Source organism: Ranitomeya variabilis, chromosome 4 (assembly GCF_051348905.1).
Source record: "Ranitomeya variabilis isolate aRanVar5 chromosome 4, aRanVar5.hap1, whole genome shotgun sequence".
Taxonomy (NCBI): domain Eukaryota; kingdom Metazoa; phylum Chordata; class Amphibia; order Anura; family Dendrobatidae; genus Ranitomeya; species Ranitomeya variabilis.
This window is the reverse complement of record NC_135235.1, coordinates 519,878,670-519,903,269: the sequence shown is the minus strand read 5'-3', so window position 1 is coordinate 519,903,269 and position 24,600 is coordinate 519,878,670. Positions and strand designations below refer to the sequence as shown.

General features: G+C 45.9%; 2 protein-coding genes across 11 annotated transcripts in view; one reads left to right on the top strand and one right to left on the bottom strand.

The window, feature by feature from the left end:
- Positions 1-24,600, bottom strand: part of RIMS4 (regulating synaptic membrane exocytosis 4) — a 1,070,250-nt gene that overhangs the window by 794,801 nt on the left and 250,849 nt on the right. The gene's annotated exons all lie outside the window — the stretch shown is intronic.
- Positions 7,074-24,600, top strand: part of LOC143765478 (embryonic polyadenylate-binding protein) — a 158,500-nt gene continuing 140,973 nt past the window's right edge. For 7 of the 10 annotated variants that reach the window (XM_077252180.1, XM_077252177.1, XM_077252173.1 and 4 more), the window contains exon 1: positions 7,225-7,323. In XM_077252180.1, coding sequence (XP_077108295.1) covers positions 7,315-7,323 — 9 coding nt within the window. In that variant the 5' untranslated portion in view covers positions 7,225-7,314. The other 3 variants (XM_077252181.1, XM_077252175.1, XM_077252182.1) reach the window with 2 other exon arrangements.

Here is a 24,600-nt window from a genome sequence, read left to right as displayed (position 1 = left end):
GGGGTGCAGTTTTTAGAATGGTGTCACACTATGTTATTTTCTATCATTTAGACCCCTCAAAGTGACTTCAAATGAGATGTGGTCCCTAAAAGAAATGTGCAAATTGCCTGTTCTGAGAAAAAGAGGACTTAACTCTATAGCGCCACCTGTTGGAAGTGGCGATCCTACAAGTCTCAATCAACCCTCTAACGAGTCGTGCAATATGACTTAGGATAAAAGCCAAATCAGTATCTCAATTCGCAGACACGGTGTTTCGGGCTGTTGGCCCTCGTCAGTGCGAAGCATGAGAACTGATTTGGCTAGGTGAGAGGCTCTGGACTGGGGTCTAAGGGGTATCGTTTCTCCTTATGGAGAGTGACATACCAGCTGGCTTGTCAAGGTAAGGAGGCTTATTTGCCGTACAATGCTCCTCTGGGAAATAAAATATGCAAATTGCCTCTTCTGAGAAAAAGAGGACTTAACTCTATAGCACCACCTGTTGGAAGTAGCGATCCTACAAGTCACAATCAACCCTCTAACGAGTCGTGCAATATGACTTAGGGTATGTTTCCACTGTCAGGATGGCCGGCGGTATCGCCGCAGCGGTGAAGCCGCTCGGCGCTAAGCCCCGCCCCCTTTCTGGGACGTGATCATGCCGGATGTGTTAACTCTTCACATCCGGGATGATCGCTCTCTCCCATAGGGCCCTGTGATATGCCTTGCGGGGACGCTGCGTCCCCGCAAGGTGTACGGACATGCTGCGATCTGAAAAGACGCGCAGTATGTCCGGAGTCGCAGGGCCGCCGCGTGCGGGTTTCCACGCATAGTGGAGAAGGGATTTCATAAAATCCCCTCCACTATGCTGGAACATCTGGACGCTGCTTGTTTGACGCTGCAGCTCTGCGCAGCGTCAAACAAGCAGCGTTTCCTGACCGTGGAAACATACCCTTAGGATAAAAGCCAAATCAGTATCTCAAGTCGCAGACACGGTGTTTCGGGCTGTTGGCCCTCGTCAGTGCGAAGCATGAGAACTGATTTGGCTAGGTGAGAGGCTCTGGACTGGGGTCTAAGGGGTATCGTTTCTCCTTATGGAGAGTGACATACCATCTCTGGCTTGTCAAGGTAAGGAGGCTTTTTTGCCTGGTGTTGTAAAAATGAGAAATTGCTGGTCAACTTTTAACCCTTATAACTCCCTAACAAAAAAAAATGTAGGTTCCTAAATTGTGCTGATGTAAAGTAGACATGTGGGAAATGTTATCGATTAAGTATTTTGTGTGACATATCTCTGTGATTTAAGGGCATAAAAATTCAAAGTTGGAAAATTGCGAAATTTTCAAAATGTTCGCCAAATTTCCGTTTTTTCACAAATAAACGCAAATTATATCGAAGAAATTTTACCACTATCATGAAGTACAATATGTCACGAGAAATCAGTGTCAGAATCGCCAAGATCCGTTGAAGCGTTCCAGAGTTATAAACGCATAAAGGGACAGTGGTCAGAATTGTAAAAATTGGCCCGGTCATTAACGTGCAAACCACCCTTGGGGGTAAAGGGGTTAAATGTCTACGCATGCACGTTGTATTTAAATTTAAGGGATTCTTCCCTCTGCTAAAGGTCTTTGAGCATTTCTTACAGATAACTTTGCACTGATCATTCGGATCTTGGTTAAAAAATTGCCACACTCCACTCTTCCTACTTTGCAATACCTTTTCAGGCATTGCACGCTGTGCTACTTTCACCGGATGGCCACGCTGTACTAAAACTGTTTTTGTTTTTGACACACGTTTTTGGCCTGATACGGGCCTGCCAGATGACAGCTGTTGCGATGTAGATGGCTGCTGCGGATCATCCTCCTCCGCTTCTGAGCTACTGGCAGCGGCACCCTCTTCCCCCAATGGCTGCCAATCTGGGTCATCTATCACCTCCTCTTCAATGTCATGTGCACCTTTCTCTGTGTCACCGTGTAAGGTGCTATAGCGTTCGGGATGGGGCACCATAGTCTCATCAGGGTCAGATTCTGGCTCAGTACACTACGAGAGCAATGTAGTGATCTGAGTCAATGGAACACCATAATAATCTAGCTGTGGCTGTGCATCAGTGCACTCCATGTCCGATTCATCTTGTAATGGGCTGTTAACAATTTCCCTTTCTAACCCAGGCACGGTATGTGTAAAGAGCTCCATGGAGTAACCTGTTGTGTCGCCTGACGCATCCTTCACTTTTGTTTTGGGTGAAGGACACAAGGAAGTGACTTGTTCCTGACCGGGAGCATCCACTGACGACTCGCTGCTTTTAAATTTGGAACTTTCTGAAGAGGAGGCAAAAGAGCTAGAGGCTGAGTCAGCAATGAAAGCCAAAACTTTTTCCTGCTGCTCCGGCTTTAAAACTTGTTTTCCTACTCCCAGATAAGGGAGCCTTCAAGGCCTTGTGTAGGCAGACGATGACGCTGGCTCAACACCTCCAGCCTTAGCTGCTATTTTGCTTTTCCCACTACCACCAGATGCTCCTCCACCACCACCAGTACCAGTATCAGTACCAGCTGGCAACAAGCGCCCACGGCCTCCTCCACCAGACTTCCTCATTTTTGGGAAAATCTAACCAAAATAACAATCGTTATATGGTACTGTAAAACAAGGTAGAAGGTGTATATAAACTTGTTGAGAATTTAATTCTCCCTTTTTTTTTGGGGGGGGGGGACTGCACCACAACTCAGGCCCAGTGTATAACACAACACAATGTAAGTGGCAGCAAGTGGCTGGCTGATACACCACAAACTAAGAGGACTGAGGTATATCCACTTTGTGAGATTTTCAATCTCACTTTTTTTGGGGGGGAGACTGAACCCAAACTCAGGCCCTGTATATTTTACAATGCAATGTGAGTGGCAGCAAGTGGCTGGCTGATACACCACAAACTAAGAGGACTGAGGTTTATCCACTTTGTGAGATTTTCAATCTCACTTTTTTTTTGGGGGGGGGAGACTGAACCCAAACTCAGGCCCTGTATATTTTACAACACAATGTAAGTGGCAGAAAGTGGCTGGCTGATATACGACAAACTAACAGAACTGACATATATCCACTTTGTGACACTTGGAATCTCCCTTTTTTTGAATGGAGATAGCACCACAACTCAGTGGCAGAAAGTGGCTGGAAGATATCTGAAAAAAATCCAAGGACTGTAGTACAATTTCAATCTCCCTACAATGATCTCAGGACAAGTATGGCAGCAACAAAAAGGACTGCTGCACATAAAAGTGTGGACAAATAGACAAGATAACTGCAGAAAGGAGCAACAGGATTTTTGCTTTTAAAAAAGCAGTTGGTTTGCAGAGCAGCGGTGCAAACAGCAATGCAGCTATCAGGGAGCCTTAGGGCTTGTTCACACGATCCTTTTTTCTCTGCGGATTTTTCAGGTCCTGATTTGTGAAAACCGCAGTGCCAAACCTGCGGTGGTTTTGACTGCGGTTTTTAGTCCTTTTTCTACTGCGGATTCCACTGCGGGTTCCCAGCTGCATTTTCCTATTGGTGCAGGTGGAAACCCGCAGCGGAATCCGCAGAAAGAATTGACATGGTACTTCTTTTTTTCCGCTGAAAATCAGCGCGGATTTTCCAGCGGAAAAAAGGAACGTGGGAACAGCGTTTTTTTTTCCCATAGGGTAACATTGTACTGTACCCTGCATGGAAAAAGGATGCGGATCCGCAGCTGCAAATCCGCTGCGGATCCTCTGCAAAAACCGCATCGTGTGAACATAGCCTTATAAGGCAGCCTAATAAGCTACAGAGCTGATGCACAAAGATATAGCCTCCACTGTCCCTGCAAAACAAAGGTGGTGTTGGACAGTGGAAATCGCTACAGCACAAGCGGTTTGGGGGTTAATCTTCCCTCCCTAACTATATCCCTTCTTCTGACGAAGCTGCAGCAACCTCTCCCTATGCTAAGATCGGCAGACGTAAGATGGAGGTCGACGTGCACGCCCCTTTATACCCCCTGTGACGCCGCAGAAAGCAAAGCCAATCACTGTCATGCCCTTCTATAAGATGGTGGGGACCGAGACCTATGTCATCACGCTGCCCACACTCTGCGTCCTCCTTCATTGGCTGAGAAATGGCGCTGAACGCGTCATACGAAACGCGACTTTGGCGCGAAGATCGCCACACTGGGATCGGGTCGGGTTTCATGAAACCCGACTTTGCCGAAAGTCGCCGATTTTTGAATTTGTTCGATCCGTTTCGCTCAACCCTAGTGATGAGCGAATATACTCGTTACTCGAGGTTTCCCGAGCATGCTCGGGGGTCCTCCGAGTATTTTTTTTTAGTGCTCGGAGATTTAGTTTTTATTGCCGCAGCTGAATGATTTACATCTGTTAGCCAGCATAAGTACATGTGGTTCCCTAGCAACCAGGCAACCCCCCACAATAAAAACTAAATCTCCGAGCACTAAAAAATGCTCGGAGGTCACCCGAGCGTGCTCGGGAAATCTTGAGTAACGAGCATATTCGCTCATCGCTAATAATTACATTTTTACCACTAAAATGTTGATTTAGCCCTAAGTTTTTATTTTTTCTTAAGGCTAGTAGAGAAAAAATTGACCTTAGCTTGTTGTAAAAATGTCTCCTTTTCAGGCACAATGCAAAGCTGAGAAGGGAAGGAGTGCCATATTATAGTGCAGGTTTTACTGTTATGGTTTGCGGGTGCCATGACCCACTGGGAGAGCCCCTGCGGTGCCAGAACAGAACACCCATAAGAGACCCCATTTAAAAACAACCTCTCAATAAATTCATATAGGGGTGCAGTGATCATATTGATACTACAGGTGTGCCACATAATTTTATACCATTGGGCAGTGAAGAAAAAACTAATTGCATTTTTACCACCAAAATTTTGTGCTAGCCTCAGATTTTAAATTTTCAAATGGGAAATGAGTAAAAATTGCACCAAAACTTGTCCCACAATTTCTACTGAATGTAGAAATACCCCATATGTGGCTGTACAGTACTGATATAGATCACAGCAATTGGGGGGTTAAACTGTGGGGAGTGATGCGGGCAATGCTCCTGGTAGTGAGAGCTGGGTGTCAACTATGCGATTAGCTGACTGCCTAGCGGCAATCACACGTACTGCTCCTGTGTGTGAAAAATCGCACGGACCACACACTGAGGATCCACGGACCACACACTAAAGGCACATAAGCCACACACTGAGGGCACAAGAACCACGCACTGAAGGCACACGGACCACACACTGAGGGCACACGGACCACACACTAATGGCACATAAGCCACACACTGAGGGCACACGGATCACACACTGATGGATGTCACGCGGACCACACACTAATGGCACATAAGCCACACACTGAGGGCACAAGAACCACGCACTGAAGGCACACGGACCACACACTGAGGGTACACGGACCACATACTGAGGACCCACGGACCACACACTGAGGGTACACGGACCACATACCGAGGGCACACGGACCACATACTAATAGCACATAAGCCACACACTGAGGGCACACGGACCACACACTAATGGCACATAAGCCACACGCTGATGGATGTCACGCGGACCACACACTAATGGCACATAAGCCACACACTAATGGCACATAAGCCACACGCTGATGGATGTCACGCGGACCACACACTAATGGCACATAAGCCACACACTAATGGCACATAAGCCACACGCTGATGGATGTCACGCGGACCACACACTAATGGCACATAAGCCACACGCTGACGGCATCGGTACAATTACTTCAAGTACGTGTTTAAACATGGACATGTGAATGAGACCTTAGTGGAAACACGATTAGGCCAGGTCATCACGGGACTAATTGATGGCACAGATTCCGCCCTGAAAAATTTACCCTACAAGTGGATAGTGTTTCATCTGTACCAGAAACTTTCTGCTCAGAAGTCAGCCTGCTCCAAAGCAAAAGTAAAATCCTCCAGAAAGTCTGAGTGTGAGTGTTTGTTCAGACAGAGATTTTTGCAGGTGGAAAAATTGCGTTTTTCGAGAGAGTTTCACCTCAAGGAAAGGACTTTCTGTGGGGCGGTTTTCAAAACTTTGTCAGAAGGAAGAGCTCAACAAAATCACATGCGCATGTGAAGGTTTGTTTTTTTAGGTGGTCAAAAATGACATGTTTTGTGCTTCAAATTGTTTCAAGAAAGGGTTTGGGGAAGGTTTTTCCTAAAGCATTTTTCCCAGCCTATTGGTAAGACCGTGAAATATGGAAAGTTTTCCATCAGGAGCAGTTCAAAGTGTCATGCACTTTGTGTTCTCCCATCCCCCAAGAAATGAACAGGAAGTCTTTCAAGCATTTGTTGTTGTTTTTTTTTAACTTTTCTGGCATTTTTTGGGGACTGGACTCGCTTCAAAAGACTCTTAAAAAACTGTGCATGCCCTGTGCACATGGAGAGTTTTTGCTTCGTTTTTGGAATAGAAACTCCCATATTTTCAGTTTTACATTTTTGAGAAGGATTTGTAAAGTCTTTGCTAATTTTTTTTTCTCCATGAACTCCTCAAAAACGCAGTGTGAACGTACCCTAAATTGTATTATACATTGAATTGGGCAGGAAGAGAATTCAAAGCATATTTAAAGTGAGTTATTTTTGTAGGATTTTTTTCTCCATCTATGGCAGATAATTTTTGGACCCTACCTAAAATTAACCCCTGAACATTATAGCAGATATGTGCCGTAATCCCATGCCGATCGGGTGTGAACCATGTCTGCGCCTGCGCCATCAGTTGCCGGACTCCGGCTCCGGTGTGATCCCAGCCTAATCCAACATGGGGCTATTTTTGTGGGTTTTTTTTCAGTTGTTACGGTTGGAGCTGGTGCAACCATGGCCAAAAATGTGCAGTCCATGACTTTTTTCTTGTATGGGGACTTAAAATGTCTCATAAATGGGTACTAATGTGTTAAATGAAAAAAAAAAATGATAACACATCACATAGACCTAAAGTCTGACTAAAAACGAGTGCAGACAGCGAGCACAGATGTCCATAGCAACCAGGCAGGTGAGTGGTTGCTATGGGCACTTCCTGCACTGCTAGAACAGAGCGGCCTTCCCAGCATGCCCCGCGGCGTGCAGGCGGCCGGAGCGCTCGCTATAGGAGGCTATATGAGCGGCAGGCCCCGCCCCCCGGCCTGTGTCCCGCTCCTGCGCTGCGGGCTGTGCTGTCTGTACGGCCGCTGTGTGTGTGACTGACGCTCCACGGTAATGGCTGCGCCGGACTTCCCGCCATTATGTGCTGCATGGTGTAACGGGGAGCGTTGTGTGCCGGACGAGGGTCGGGGCAGGACTGCCATGCTTCTGGGTCATGCTAAAGGTTACATAGTAAAAGCTGTGCATTAGTGTTGGTAAAGGGGCCCTCTAGGCTTATACTAATGGCTGCTGACGGGGGGTGAGGACTTATGCACATTGTCACACATTGCAGTATGGAGGCGCACACAGCAGGTTTATTGTCTTTACCTAAATTGTAACCGTGTGCCGGATTGGGTGATTCCGCCGAATTAGCTGGTTTTCCGCTCCCATCAGACCATTGGCACATGAGCTGGCAGGCCGCTAAGTATGGGGCAGGTTTCGTAGGCCTAAGGCCTCATTCAGACTGCTACACGTCCCCAAAGACTGATGACGTCCAAAAATCAATGGAAGTCATTGGTGACGGAGTCCCAGCTCTCGCTTCACGGGCCTGGGAAAAAATAATGGCTCCGACTCAGGTCTGTGTGTCTGTTACAGTGTAATGGGCAGCAGAATATATATTTTTTAATTTACTTAAAAGAAAACCAGATGTCACAGTGGAGATAGAAACAGACACGGAGTGAAAATGGGACTGGTACCCTGATGAAAGATGGTCTGTGTCTGCTCAAGTGCATAAAAAGCTGTCTGAGGCCTTAAAGGTGTTATAGCATGATTGCAACCTATCCGCAAGCCATTTAAAGGGGTTGTCTCAGCTGGGCAAAATTTCCCTTTTCAACTACTCTGGTCCCATGTGAAAGCTAGGGTCCAGATCCCTCTATCTGAATGGAGCAGGGGTCGAGCAGCTGCACTGCCGCTTCATTCATTGTCAGTGGCGCTGATGTTAGCGAAACTCGATGCTTGACTATTCCATAGATTTTGAATGGATCTGCAAAGTCCAAGTAGAGTATACAGATCCCTGTTCTGGTGATCGGCCATCCTGTGGACATGCTGCAGTATTAGTTCAGACTGTCTAAGCTGCTGCCAGAGGCGTTTAACTGCTGCTTAGACTGTTAAAGAGAACCCCTTACCGTTTACACCTTTATTCAGATAATCTAGTAACGTGGTTTTTTTTTTCTTTTTTTATACAACTGCATCTAGATGGGCAAAATCAATGTATGCACCGCCGCTCACTGATTGCAGTTGCACCAGGACTAGTCTGGGCTCAGTAGCTAACGGGCCCTGCGCTGCTTAGCCTACTTCTGATCCTCCCTATAGGCTCAACCTCTTTGCTCATAGTGTGCCAATCCCAAAATCCGACTTCAGCAAGCCCCATAAAGAGTAGAGCTGTAGAGGGAAGCACCTATGTCAGGACACAAACTGCCTGGGCCAATGGTGGGCTGAGGACACAGGACTCGTGCAGGGACTGTCAATCACACTCTGGGGCACTCTGCAGCTACTGAGTCGAGACTCTGCTTGGTAATCACCTTGCAGGACTAGTCTGGCTTATTTTGCATACAGTGAGAGGATTTGTATAAATAAAAACATTGCCACATGTAGTGAGAGGGGCAGTTGTAAAACATCGAGGGATCTGACTTTTCCCTCTTAACATCACATCTGTGTGTTTGGTATATATGTTGCAAGCACCTCCCAGTATTGGTAGATTTTCAGTATATAAACATACCCTAAAAGGCATCCTAAAGATTCTGTGAGCACGTTTTCTAGGGAAAATTATTGGATGCTTATATCTACTGGGTTACAGGGGTCTGACCAAATTGCACTCTGATGTTCGCACAGAATGACTGATCAAAGCAAGTACATGCGTTTGGCCCTGCAATGAAGCACCAATCATTTACATACACCTTGCCACCTGCGTGGTTTCCATTTATCTCTGTCCTTCTCTGACTCCAAGCCAGAGCTGTCAATCAAAGGGGGTGTGGAGATGAAGAACAAGCAGGTGGGAAGGTGTATTGAAAAAATTGGTTCCGCTGCGAAGAACTGAGCTGTGGGAGATTGAAGTCACTCTGTTGATGAGTCCCTTTAATTCCATCATACACAGTAGATGGCTGTTAGCTAAATTATTGTTCGGCCAATTGCTAACGCTCATGAGTACATTTAGGCCGGTTTCACACGTCCTGATATTTCCGGTACTGGATATATCCTTGTCCGTGTGTCGCATCCGTGTGTACCAGAGCCAAAGGTTTGAATAATAATAATAATAATCCTTATTTATATAGCGCCAACATATTCCGCAGCACTTTACAATTAAGCAGGGACATGTACAGACAAATTCAATACAAGTTAAGACAATTTAAACAGTGACATTAGGAGTGAGGTCCCTGCTCGCAAGCTTACAATCTACAAGGAAATGGGGGGGACACAATAGGTGAAAAGTGCTTGTTATTTCAGGTCTGGCAATTATAATAGGGATTTTCATATAAAGCTGCATGATCCGGTCATCAGCCTGTGTGTTTAAGTGCAATAGTCAAGTATCAAGTGCAGTTATCATGAGCATGGAGGGTGTGGAGACAGATGAATAGTAGGGTGCAGATTTAGAATAATATTTGGAAGGAGAGAACAGGGCAAAGTTAGTTTACTGAGTAGTTGATGTTGTAGGCTTGTTTGAAGAGATGGGTTTTTAGAGCGTGCTTGAAAAGGTCGGGGCTAGGTATCAGTCTGATCGTCTGGGGAAGTGCATTCCAGAGAGCTGGCCCAGCACGAGAGAAGTCTTGTAGACGGAAGTGTGAGGTTCGGATTACGGGGGATGTTAGCCTTAGGTCATTTGTAGAACGGAGGGCACGTGTAGGGCGTTAGACAGAGATGAGAGAGGAGATATAAGGGGGTGCAGAACTGTGGAGGGCTTTGTGGGTGAGAGAGATGAGTTTATACTGGACGCTGTAGTGAATGGGTAGCCAGTATATAGACTGGCACAAGATGGAGGCATCGGTGAAGCGGTTGGACAGAAATATGACCCTGGCTGCCGCATTCAAGATGGATTGGAGAGGAGAAAGTTTGGTAAGAGGGAGACCGATCAGAAGAGTTACAGTAGTCCAGACGAGAATGAATAAGAGCGACATGTGACATCGTTGTACAGGTCGCTACAGGTCGCTGGTGAGATGTCAAACAGTGAGATCGCAGCAGCGATCGCTGGGAAGATCTCACTGTTTGACATCTCACCAGCGACCACATAGCGACGCAGCAACGATCCCTGACAGGTCTTATCGTTGTCGGGATCGCTTTAGCGTCGCTAAGTGAGACGGGGCCTTAAGAGTCTTAGCAGTTTCAAAGGTGAGAAAAGGTCGGATTCTGGAGATGTTTTTAAGATGCAGGTGACAAGAGCGAGTGAGTGATCGGATATAGGGAGTAAAGGAAAGTTCGGAGTCGAATATGACCCCAAAACAGCGGGCATGCTGCTTGGGAGTTATGGTTGAACCCTCCAGAGTAATTTCGATGTTGGGAAGAGTGAGGTTAGTAGAAGGGAGAAACACAAGAAGTTCCGTTTTGGAGGGATTTAGTTTCAGATAGAGGAAGGACATGATGTTAGAGACAGCAGACAGACAATCCTTGGTATTTTGAATTAGGGTAGGGGTGATGACGGGGGAAGAAGTGTATAATTGGATGTCATCAGCATAGAGATGATACTGGAACCCAAATCTGCTGATTGATTGTCCAATAGGGGCCGTGTATAGAGAGAAGAGGGGGCCTAGGACTGAGCCCTGCGGAACCCCGATAGTAAGGGGACGAGGAGAGGAAGAGGAGCCGGCAAAGGATACAGTGAAGGAGCGGTCAGAGAGGGTAGGAGGAGAACCAGGAGAGGGCTGTGTCCTTGAGGCCTATGGAGCGGAGCATAGTGAGAAGGAGCTGGTGATCCACAGTGTCAAATGCGGCAGAGAGATCCAGGAGAATCAGCAGAGAGCAATGACCTTTGGATTTAGCTGCTGTTAGAATATTAGAGACTTTAGTGAGGGCAGTTTCAGTGGAGTGTAAAGAGCGGAAACCAGATTGTAAGGGGTCGAGAAGAGAGTTATCCGAGAGATAGCAGATTAGACAGGAGTGGACCAAGCGTTCCAGGAGTTTAGAGATGAAGGAAAGGTTAGATACAGGTCTGTAGTTAGCAGTGCAGTTCTGGTCCAGGGATGGCTTTTTAAGTAAAGGGGTTATGATGGCATGTTTAACCCCTTCCCGACCTTTGACGCCACGTAGGCGTCATGAAAACCCGTGCCAATCCGACCTATGACGCCTATGTGGCGTCATGGAAAGATCGCATCCCTGCAGATCGGGTGAAAGGGTTAACTCCTATTTTACCCGATCTGCAGGGAGAGGGGGAGTGGTACTTCAGCCCAGGGGGGGTGGCTTCACCCCCCCGTGGCTACGATCGCTCTGATTGGCTGTTGAAAGTGAAACTGCCAATCAGAGCGATTTGTAATATTTCACCTAAAAAACTGGTGAAATATTACAATCCAGCCATGGCCGATGCTGCAATATCATCGGCCATGGCTGGAAAACCTGAAGTGACCACCCCCCACCCCACCGATCGCCCCCCCAGTGCTCCGTTATAGGGTCCGGTCCCCTCCGTCCGCCTGCCGGCTCCCCCGTCCTGCTGTCCGCTCCCCCGTCCTCCTGCCCGCTCCCCCCCTGCTCCTATGTCACCCCCCCGTGCTCCGACGCCCCCCTCGTGCCCCGATCTCCCCCCCCTTATACTTACCGAGGCTCCCGGTCCCCGTCTGCCTCCATCATGGGCGCCGCCATCTTCCAAAATGGCGGGCGCATGCTCAGTGCGCCCGCCGGCCGGCAGATTCATTAGAGGTACATTTTGATCGCTGTGGTAGGTTCTATCACAGCGATCAAAATAAAAAAATAATAAATAAACCCCCCCCCTTTATCACCCCCATAGGTAGTGACAATAATAAAATAAAGAAAATATTTTTTTTTCTTTTTCCACTAGGGTTAGAACTAGGGTTAGAACTAGGGGTAGGGTTAGGGGTAGGGTTAGGGTTACGGGTAGGGTTAGGGTTAGGGGTAGGGTTATGGCATGTGCACACAGAGCGGATCGGCCGCGGATCCGCAGCGGATGGGCCGCGGATCCGCAGCGGATCCGCAGCGGATCGGCCGCGGATCCGCAGCGGATCGGCCGCGGATCCGCAGCGGATCGGCCGCGGATCCGCAGCGGATCGGCCGCGGATCCGCAGCGGATCGGCCGCGGATCCGCAGCGGATCGGCCGCGGATCCGCAGCGGATCGGCCGCGGATCCGCAGCGGATCGGCCGCGGATTGGCAGCGGATCCGCAGCGGATTGGCCGCTGCGAATTCGAAGCAGTTTTCCATCAGGTTTACAGTACCATGTACACCTAAGGAAAACCAAATCCGCTGTGCCCATGGTGCGGAAAATTCCGTGCAGAAACGCTGCGTTGTATTTTCCGCAGCATGTCAATTCTTTGTGCGGATTCCGCAGCGTTTTACACCTGTTCCTCAATAGGAATCCGCTGGTGAAATCTGCACAAAAAAACACTGGAAATCTGCTGTAAATCCGCAGGTAAAACGCAGTGCCTTTTACCTGCAGATTTTTCAAAAATCGTGCGGAAAAATCTCACACGAATCCGCAACGTGGGCACATAGCCTTAGGGTTAGGATTAGAGTTAGGGTTGGAATTAGGGCTAGGGTTTGAAATAGGGTTAAGATTAGGCTTGTGGTTAGGGTTACGGATAGGGTTAGGGGTGTGTTGGGGTTACAGTTGTGGTTAGGGTTGGGATTAGGGTTACGGTTGGGATTAGGGTTAGGATTAGGGTTGGAATTAGGGTTACGGGTGTGTTGCGGTTAGGGTTGTGGTTAGGGGTGTGTTGGGGTTAAGGTTGTGATTAGGGTTATGGCTACAGTTGGGATTAGGATTAGGGGTGTGTTGGGGTTAGTGTTGAAGTTAGAATTGAGGGGTTTCCACTGTTTAGGCACATCAGGGGTCTCCAAACGCAACATGGCGCCACCATTGATTCCAGCCAATCTTGCGTTCAAAAAGTCAAATGGTGCTCCCGCCCTTCCAAGCCCCGACGTGCGCCCAAACAGTGGTTTACCCCCACATTTGGGGTACCATCGTACTCAGGACAAACTGGGCAACAACTGTTGGGGTCTAATTTCTCCTGTTACCCTTGCAAAAATAAAAAATTACTTGCTAAAACATAATTTTTGAGGAAAGAACAATTATTTTTTATTTTCACGGCTCTGCGTTATAAACTTCTGTGAAGCACTTGGGGGTTGAAAGTGCTCACCACACATCTAGATAAGTTCCTTCGGGGGTCTAGTTTCCAAAATGGGGTCACTTGTGGGGTGTTTCTACTGGTTAGGCACATCAGGGGCTCTGCAAATGCAATGTGACGCCCGCAGACCATTCCATCAAAGTCTGCATTTCAAATGTCACTACTTCCCTTCTGAGCCCTGACGTGTGCCCAAACAGTGGTTTACCCCCACATATGGGGTATCAGCGTACTCACAACAAACTGGGCAACAAATATTGGGGTCCAAATTCTCCTGTTACCCTTGTGAAAATAAAAAATTGCTTGCTAAAACATCTTTTTTGAGGAAAGAAAAATGATTTTTTATTTTCACGGCTCTGCGTTGTAAACTTCTGTGAAGCACTTGGGGGTTGAACGTGCTCACCACACATCTAGATAAGTTCCTTGGGGGGTCTAGTTTCCAAAATGGGGTCACTTGTGGGGGGTTTCTACTGTTTAGGCATATCAGGGGCTCTGCAAACGTAACATGATGCCCGCAGACCATTCCATCAAAGTCTGCATTCCAAAACGTCACTACTTCCCTTCCGAGCCCCGGCATGTGCCCAAACAGTGGTTTACCCCCACATATGGGGTATCAGCGTACTCAGGAGAAACTGGACAACAACTTTTGGGGTCCAATTTCTCCTGTTACTCTTGCAAAAATAAAAAATTCTGGGCTAAAAAAATATTTTTGAGGAAAGGAAACACATTTATTATTTTCACGGCTCTGCGTTATAAACTTCTGTGAAGCACTTGGGGGTTCAAAGTGCTCACTACACATCTAGATAAGTTCCCTTGGGGGTCTAGTTTCCAAAATGGAGTCAATTGTGGGGAGTTCCTACTGTTTAGGCACATCAGGGGCTCTGCAAACGCAACCTGACGCCCGCAGAGCATTCCATCAAAGTCTGCATTTCAAAACGTCACTACTTCCCTTCCGAACCCCGACGTGTGCCAAAACCGTGGTTTACCCCCACATATGGGGTATCAGCGTACTCAGGAGAAACTGGACAACAACTTTTGGGGTCCAATTTCTCCTGTTACCCTTGGGAAAATAAAAAATTGTGGGCTAAAAATCATTTTTGAGAAAAGAAAAATTATTTTTTATTTTCATGGCTCTGCGTTATAAACTTCTGTGAAGCACTTGGGGGTTCAAAGTGCTCACCACACATCTAGATTAGTTCCTTGGGAGGTCTAGTTTCCAAAATGGGGTCACTTGTGCGGGAGCTCCAATGTTTAGGCACACAGGGGCTCTCCAAACGTGACATGGTGTCCGCTAATGATTGGAGCTAATTTTCCATTCAAAAAGCCAAATGGCGTGCCTTCCCTTCCGAGCCCTGCCGTGCGCCCAAACAGTGGTTTACCCCCACATATGGGGTATCATCGTACTCAGAACAAACTGGACAACAACATTTGGGGTCCAATTTCTCCTATTACCCTTGGGAAAATAAAAAATTCTGGGCTAAAAATCATTTTTGAGGAAAGAAAAATTATTTTTTTATTTTCACGGCTCTGCGTTATAAACTTCTGTGAAGCACCTGGGGGTTATAAGTGCTCACCATGCATCTAGATAAGTTTCTTGGGGGGTCTAGTTTCCAAAATAGGGTCACTTGTAGGGGAGCTCCAATGTTTAGGCACACAGGGGCTCTCCAAACGCGACATGGTGTCCGCTAACGATTGGAGCTAATTTTCCATTCAAAAAGTCAAATGGCACGCCTCCCCTTCCGAGCCTTGCTGTGCACCCAAACAGTGGTTTACCCCCACATATGAGGTATCGGCATACTCAGGAGAAATTGCCCAACAAATTTTAGGATCCATTTTATCCTGTTGCCCATGTGAAAATGAAAGAATTGAGGCTAAAAGAAATTTTGTGTGAAAAAAAAGTACTTTTTCATTTTTGCGGATCAATTTGTGAAGCACCTGGGGGTTTAAAGTGCTCACTATGCCTCTGGATGAGTTCCTTGGGGGGTCTAGTTTCCAAAATGGGGTCACTTGTGGAGGAGCTCCAATGTTTAGGCACACAGGGGCTTTCCAAACGCGACATGGTGTCCGCTAACGATGGAGATAATTTTCCATTCAAAAAGTCAAATGGCGCTCCTTCCCTTCCGAGCCTTACCATGTGCCCAAACAGTGGTTTACCCCCACATGTGAGGTATTGGTGTACTCAGGAGGAATTGCCCAACAAAATTTAGGATCCATTTTATCCTGTTGCCCATGTGAAAATGAAAAAATTGAGGCTAAAATAATTTTTTTGTGAAAAAAAAGTACTTTTTCATTTTTACGGATCAATTTGTGAAGCACCTGGGGGTTTAAAGTGCTCACTATGCTTCTAGATAAGTTCCTTGGGGGGTCTAGTTTCCAAAATGTGGTCACTTGTGGGGGAGCTCCAATGTTTAGGCACACGGGGGCTCTCCAAACGCGACATGGTGTCCGCTAAAGATTGGAGCCAATTTTTCATTCAAAAAGTCAAATGGCGCTCCTTCCCTTCCGAGTTCTGCCGTGCGCCCAAACAGTGGTTTACCCCCACATATGAGGTATCAGCGTACTCAGGACAAATTGGACAACAACGTCCCTGGTCCAGTTTCTCCTTTTACCCTTGGGAAAATAAAAAAATTGTTGCTAAAAGATCATTTTTGTGACTAAAAAGTTAAATGTTCATTTTTTACTTCCATGTTGCTTCTGCTGCTGTGAAACACCTGAAGGGTTAATAAACTTCTTGAATGTGGTTTTGAGCACCTTGAGGGGTGCAGTTTTTAGAATGGTGTCACTTTTGGGTATTTTCAGCCATATAGAACCCTCAAAATGACTTCAAATGTGAGGTGGTCCCTAAAAAAAATGGTTTTGTAAATTTTGTTGTAAAAATGAGAAATCACTGGTCAAATTTTAACCCTTATAACTTCCTAGCAAAAAAAAAAATTGTTTCCAAAATTGTGCTGATGTAAAGTAGACATGTGGGAAACGTTATTTATTAACTATTTTGTGTCACATAGCTCTCTGGTTTAACAGAATAAAAATTCAAAATGTGAAAATTGCGAAATTTTCAAATTTTTTGCCAAATTTCCGTTTTTTTCACAAATAAACTCAAAAATTATCGACCTAAATTTACCACTAACATGAAGCCCAATATGTCACGAAAAAACAATCTCAGAATCGCTAGGATCCGTTGAAGCGTTCCTGAGTTATTACCTCATAAAGGGACACTGGTCAGAATTGCAAAAAACGGCAAGGTCATTAAGGCCAAAATAGGCTGGGTCATGAAGGGGTTAAATGAGGAGGGAAAGATACCTGAAGAAAGAGAGAGGTTAAATATTTTAGTCAGGTGAGTGGTGACCAGTGGTGAGAGAGACTGCAGGAGAGGTGAAGGAATTGGGGTCACTGTTGCAGGTTGTAGGCCGAGCAGAAGCGAGGAGCTTGGAAACGACTTCTTCTGAGACAGGCTCAAAGACAGGCTTTGTATCTGAAAATGAAGGGTTAATGCGGTAATTAAATGGTTAGAGATGTCAAAAGTGTGATCCATTAGTGATTGTATTTAAAGCGTGTCAAAAACAAACAAATGACATCTCAGCTTTGGCTTATGTGTTAGTAGTCCTTTGGCGTAACAAATATGTCAAGGTCTAGACATCTGGCTAGTAAAGAAGCAATTTGTTTCAATGTTAACCCTATAACTTTAAAAATGCACATGGATGGCATCTGTGTGCAGTATGTGTTTACACGGACCCATTGACTTGTATGGGTCTGTGTGATCCGTGCAGCTGCACAAAAACGGACATGTCAACGTGTGGTGTCTCTCTCACTCACGGTCAGTGAAAAAAAAAACACGTGTGTAGACCCATTCATTTGAATGGGTCTATGTGTGTCAGTGACTCCGGTACGTGTGAAAACTGTCACCACATGTACTGGAGACACTGATGTATGAAACGGGCCTTAGGGTGTGCTCCCACAATCAGTAAAGGCTGCGGGTTGGACGCTGCGTACATCCGCAGCGTCCAGATGTTACAGAATCGTGGATAGGGTTTCAAGAAACCCCATCTCCACTATGCGTGCATCGGCACCCGCAGCTTCCCTGCGGAGACGGACATGTGGCGTGTCTTTCCAGACCGCAGCATGTCTATTTATCTTGCGGAGTCACTCAGTCCCTGCAAGATAAATCTCACCCATACAATGTATTGGACTCAGTGATTCCGCACTGTTCAATGAACACATGCGAAATCGCCAGCGTTCAAAAGCCGGCAGCACTTTGGACGCAGCGGACATGTGCTGCGTCCAAAGCGCTGTCTAAACTGACTGTAGAAACATACCCTTACACAGGAGTGTTCAGCTTTTGTGTTCTCTGAGAGCCGCTGCCATAATCTCTGTACAAAAGAATCAACTGTCTAAGGCTAGTTTCACATTTGCGTTAGAATCCGCAGCGTTTTAACCGCAAGTGCAGGAAAAAACGCATAGAAACACGTACAAACGCGGCGTTTTTAGACGAATGCAGGAACGCATGCGGTTAAAAAACCGCAGCGTTTTCACGCTTTTACATGCATTTTGTCATGCGTTTGCGTTTTTTGTGCGCATGGTGAAAAATTTTACAGGAGAAAAATCTAGATAACCAGACACTGCCGATGTGACTACAGAGGGTGTGTATTATGGGATCGATCTATCTATATCTATCTATATCTATCTATCTATCTATATCTATCTATATCTATCTATATCTATCTATCTATATCTATCTATCTATATCTATCTATCTATATCTATCTATCTATATCTATCTATCTATATCTATCTATCTATATCTATCTATCTATATCTATCTATCTATATCTATCTATCTATATCTATCTATCTATATCTATCTATCTATATCTATCTATCTATATCTATCTATCTATATCTATCTATCTATATCTATCTATCTATATCTATCTATCTATATCTATCTATCTATATCTATCTATATCTATCTATATCTATCTATATCTATCTATATCTATCTATATCTATCTATATCTATCTATCTATCTATATCTATCTATCTATATCTATCTATATCTATCTATATCTATCTATATCTATCTATATCTATCTATCTATATCTATCTATATCTATCTATATCTATCTATATCTATCTATATCTATCTATATCTATCTATATCTATCTATATCTATCTATATCTATCTATATCTATCTATCTATATCTATCTATCTATATCTATCTATCTATATCTATCTATCTATATCTATCTATCTATATCTATCTATCTATATCTATCTATCTATATCTATCTATATCTATCTATCTATATCTATCTATCTATATCTATCTATCTATCTATATCTATCTATATCTATCTATATCTATCTATATCTATCTATATCTATCTATATCTATCTATATCTATCTATATCTATCTATATCTATCTATATCTATCTATATCTATATCTATCTACCCTAGGACTGCTGAAATCTTAACAGTGTGCTACTGTATCCTGTGTCATGATGGATCTTCGCATGGATAGCTTTTATTTCAACCTGGATTTAAGCATCAAGCTGTTTCTTGCCTGTGTTTTTGCTTGGGAGCAAGACAGAAATCGCGAAAGATGGAGAAGGAGACGGCGTAGGTGTTTTTGGAGACACCCCATTATCGAACTACGTGAGAGCCATGGAGCCTATCACACGCTGTATGGCGAGCTTAATGCCAACCCGGACAAATTCCCGGAATATTCAAGGATGTCGCAAGACTCTTTCGGGGATTTGCTTGCTCGTGTCCAAGGAGCCATACAGAGACAGGACACCCAGCTCCGTAGAGCGATTCCACCAGAGGAACGTCTGCTGGTTACATTAAGGTACGTAACAAATCTAAACAAATGCCAGTGCTAATTTTGGGTGTTCTGACATGTATTTTTTTTGTATTTTCCTTTGTCTGTAGCATAACAACACCATAAATAGAATTGATTGTAATTTTTTTTTTATTATTTTCTTCCAGATTTCTGGCAACCGGAGAGAGTTTTATCATCCCTCCACTTCCAAAACCGGCTTGGAATTTCCACCGTCTGGAATAGTTGCGGACACCTGCTGGGCTTTGTGGAATGTTCTCCGGGATGAGTTTATACCCCTACCCACCACGGACATGTGGATTGAAATTGCTGAAAAATTCTGGAGTGTGTGATTTCCCCAACTGTTTGAGAGCGGTGGATGGAAAGCACATCCGCATTATCAAACCAGCCAGAACAGGATCGGGGCACTTCAATTATAAAAAATGTTTTTCTGCTGTGCTCATGGCAATAGCCGATGCGGACTGTCGCTTCATCGCCATGGACATTGGAGCTTTTGGCTGTGGCAACGATTCCCAGACTTTTAAGAACTCGGATATGGGCTGCAGTGTGTATGGCAAAAATTTTAATTTTCCACGACCTCTCCCCAACACTCAAGGTCCACCGATGCCATTTGTTATGGTTGGGGATGAGGCCTTTCAGATGTGTGAAAACCTACTGAAGCCATATTCCAGTTGGGACTTGAACCACACTAAAAGGATCTTTAACTACAGACTGACCAGGACCCGAAGAACAGTAGAGTGTACCTTTTGGGATTCTAGTCTCAAAATGGCGCATTCTTGCAACAGCCATTAATCTAAAAATGGAGACAGTCGATGAGGTGGTCAAAGCCTGTGTGGTTCTCCACAATTACATAATGGCTAAGGAGCGACCCGCCATTGAACTGGATGAACCAGATGCAAACCTATTGCCAGATTACCAGCATCACACGCTGCGGTCAACTGCTGAAATTGGCCACATGCGGGACCGATTTGCTGCCTTTTTTGATTCTGATGTTGGGTGTGTGGCATGGCAGGACAACATAGTGTAAAATGTCCTGTTGGGTTCGGGTCTGTACCTGTTATGTTTAAAATGTTACTAATATTTGTTGTTTAATAAACTTTATAATTTTGGTATCTTGACCGTGTCTCCTATGTATTTCCTCTAGAAACCAAGGCTGCCGTCACACTAGCAGTATTTGGTAAGTACTTTACATCATTTTTTGAAAGCCAAAACCAGGAATGGGTGATAAATGCTGAAGTGGTGCATATGTTTATATTATACTTTACCTCTCATTGCTCCACTCCTGGTTTTGGCACAAATACTGATGTAAAATACTGACCAAATACTGCTAGTGTGACGGAAGCCTTAGGTTGTTAGTGGTAAGGTTGTTGACGTCATTGCGTCCTGATTCTGTTCTGCAGTATCTATTGGACGCAGACTGAAGAGACGATGGCTGTGTAATACAAAACAGATCTATACTCATCAAGTCAGGTGTCAGAAATAATGAATTCATGATGCACATATAACAGCCTCATGAATTCACTATTTCTCCAGTCACCTTCCACGACAGCAGTATCGGAGGATGTCTCCCCGCCCTAATAGGGGACAGGAAACAAAGAGGTTAAATACCCCTCCCCTTCCTGCAACCACCAGTGTTTTTCCTGTCCCCTATGGGGCATGAAGAGGTTCTCTGATAGTGCTGCCGTGGCCGGCGATCGGGAGCGCTGTTACCTTGAAGCCGGGCAGTCGAGGTCGGGGGCTCCGCTCTCCTCCTTTAGAATGCTCCCATCTCCGCGTCCACTGCGTGACTTGGGACCTTCACCCGCCCTACCTGCCCCTTTTTCGGGAGGCAAAGCAGGGCGGTGTAGTGCTCCGGGGTCCTCCTGCAGCTCCCCGACTTCCTCCTTCCTCCACGCTGCTGCTGGTGGTGGCGCGCGCATCGGAAGTGACGTGCACCCGAACTTCCGGTTTCCTCGTTCCCATATGCTGCAGCTCCCGCACGCGCCGGCCAGTGTCCCTGCCCCTAGGACATCCAGTGGCAGCCATGACGGGCGTCTCTAACCCCCCCGCGGACCCTAAAGAGGAGGAGGAGCACCACCATATTCGCTGGGAGCCCCGGTAAAGTATTCCTGGCTGGGGAAGCCTCCAGGTAAGACCTTCTGTCTGTGACCCTCTCTATCTGGACCACTGACCATATGGACGGCGACAAACCCCTACACTCTGCTCCTGCGGAGCCCAGCGTGCACCCCCTACTGTAAGTAGTGGGATGATGTCCCTTGCTGTCCATTTAAATTTAAGTGACTTAGTCCGCCTTTCTCGTTTTAGGGAGACAGTCCCTGCCCCTAGGAAAGATAAGATGCCCAGCCGCAAGTGTGCTGCATGTGTGTCCAAGCTTCCCTCCACATATAAAAAGAAGCTCTGCCAACCATGCACAGACGAAGTTCTGCGTAGTGAACAGCCCTCACTCATGGACAGCATCAGAACCCTCATCAGACAAGAGGTTCAGTCCTCCATGGCGGCCTTTTCTCAGACCCCAACACCGCAGCCTCTCCCTCCTAAGAAAAGGAAGATTGCCCCGGTAGTTTCTGACTCTGACTCAGGCGAGATACATACCTCGGGTTCAGAGGACATTTGGGAGAATGAGGGTTCTACTTCTGCTCCCAAATCTGACAATAAAAAATCTCTTCTCCGAGGATATGGAAGAATTAGTTTCCATGGTGAGGGGCACCTGGGGGTAGAAGAGGAGGTAGAGGGCCATTCCGTACAGGATGACATGTTTGGGGGTTTGAAACCTAAGACTGTGAAGGGATTCCCCATACACAAAAATATCGAAAACCTTATCCTCCATGAGTGGGGCCTACCGGAAAAGGGGTTAAACGTCCCATCGGAGTTTAAGAATCATTTCCCCCTTGAGGGAGACTGTTCTCTATTGGAAATGCCCAAAGTAGATGTTCAAGTGTCAAGGGTAACCAAAAAAACAGCCCTACCCTTTGAAGATTCCTCTCAGCTGAAAGATCCCATGGATCGGAAAACTGAGAGCTTATTGAGGAAATCTTGGGACACTTCAACTAATTTACTGAGATCTAACGTGGCCTCAACATGTGTAGCCAGATCCTTGTTTCTCTGGCTGCGTACCTTAGAGAATCACCTTGTACAAGGTACGTCTAGGAAGGAGATTCTTAATTCTCTCCCACTGCTTCAGAAGGCGACTGGATTCTTCGCGGACGCCTCCGCAGAATCAGTACGAGTAGCCGCTAGATCCGCGGTCCTCGATATCCTAAGGTCACTCGGGTGGATCCCGAATCTGGCGAAATCAGATCTCCGGCCATCTCCGGAAGAAATTCCTAGGAGTTCTTCTGGACTCGGAGAAGAGGATGTCCTTTCTACCCATCGGATCGATCTTGTCCACAGGATCTCCAGGTTCGGAAGCCAAAAAACCCCGACTCTAAGAGACTCTGTCAATCCTGGGTTCATTAACATCATGCATCCAGGCAGTCTCCTGGGCCCAAGCCCATATGAGAATTCTTCAATCTCACATCCTGACGTATTTAAGAGGACGCCAGATGGCTTTAACCAAGAAGATTCCCCTTCCCACTCGTGTGAGATCCTCCCTCTCATGGTGGCTGAACTCCCAAAACCTACATCGGGGTGTCAGCTAGGATCAGACTCCTCTCAGAGTACTCACAACAGACGCAAGCCAGAGAGTTTGGGGCGCTGTGATCGAAGGCTCCCACTTTCAGGGGTTGTGGCCCCAAGGTTCAGGTGTCAGCTCTTGGGTCTTTCTTCGACCAAGATCTAGCAAACAACCGGTGGATCAAACGATTCATAACATCGGCAACTAGAATCCGTCCAAGACTTCACGTCCACACCCCTCCTTGGGACTTGAACCTTGTTTTAAAAGGTCTGACCGGTGACCCCTTTGAACCCCTTTCAGCCTCCAGCTTAAAAATCCTGACCCTTAAAACCGTCTTCCTGGTAGCTATCACTACCACCAGGCGTATAGGAGAACTACAGGCCTTGTCAGTCCAGGAGCCATTCCTGAACATAACCATGGATAGTATAATCCTCAAATTAGACCCTTCCTTTATGCCTAAGGTAGTTTCGTACTTCCACAGAAATCAAGACATCATTTTACCCTCATTCTGTCCAAATCTCTCTAATCCAAAAGAAGAGGCCTTTCACACCCTGGACGTCCGCAGAGTGGTCCTGTTCTACCTCCAGCAGACAGAAAGTTGGAGGTTGTACCAAAACCTGTTCATCCAGTGGTCAGGATGAAATAAGGGCAAGAAAGCAGCCAAAAGCTCGATCGCTAATTGGATTAAACAAGCCATTAGTCTTGCATACTCATCCCAGAAGCTTGCACCTCCAGCTTCACTAAAAGCCCACTCCACCCGTTCAGTCTCGACTTCCTGGGCAGAGAGGGGAAACGCATCATCGGAGCAGATATGCAGAACCGCCACCTGGTCGTCAGTCCATACATTCACCAGACACTACAGGCTCAACTTCAACAGGGACCTATCGTTTGGCAGACGCGTTCTCCAAGCGGTTGTCCCTCCCTAAAGAAATTAGCGGTTGGTATCACTCCGATACTGCTGTCGTGGAAGGTGACTGGAGAAAATAGAATTAGACTTACCGGTAATTCGGTTTCTAGGAACCTTCCACGACAGCACTATTTTCCCTCCCTATCTGATTTATTTATTTATTAGATGATTCCTGCACTTAAGTGGTAACTATACATGCTACTGTGTCCAGAAAAAACACTGGTGGTTGCAGGGAGGGGAGGGGTATTTAACCTCTTTGTTTCCTGTCCCCTATTAGGGCGGGGAGACATCCTCCGATACTGCTGTCGTGGAAGGTTCCTAGAAACCGAATTACCGGTAAGTCTAATTCTATTTTCTGACACATGTCCAGGTGAGCATAGATATGCCTTGTATTATTATTATTCATTTATATAGCACCATTAATACCATGGTGCTGTACATGATAAAGGGCTTGTATGACCGCCATCGTCCCTTCACTTTGTGTGAAATAGATTAAGTACACATAAGAGAAAATGGAGGTTATACAAGGCATTTCTCTACTCACCAGGTCAGGTGTCTTTCTCTACTCACCAGGTCAGGTGTCCTAACTAATGAGTTTTTGGACACCTGACCTGTTGAGTATAGTTCTGCATTGTATTGCCACCATTTTCTCTTCAGTCTGCAACACTAGTCACAGACTAAGCAGAAGGAAGAGATTATGGATAAAATACAAGTATATTTTTTTTGGCCCACCTCATATCTCTATACTAAAGACATACAAAACTGCAGTGTTGTACTTGATAACTATTGGAGCTATGAAGTGGGCCAAAAAATAGTGTGC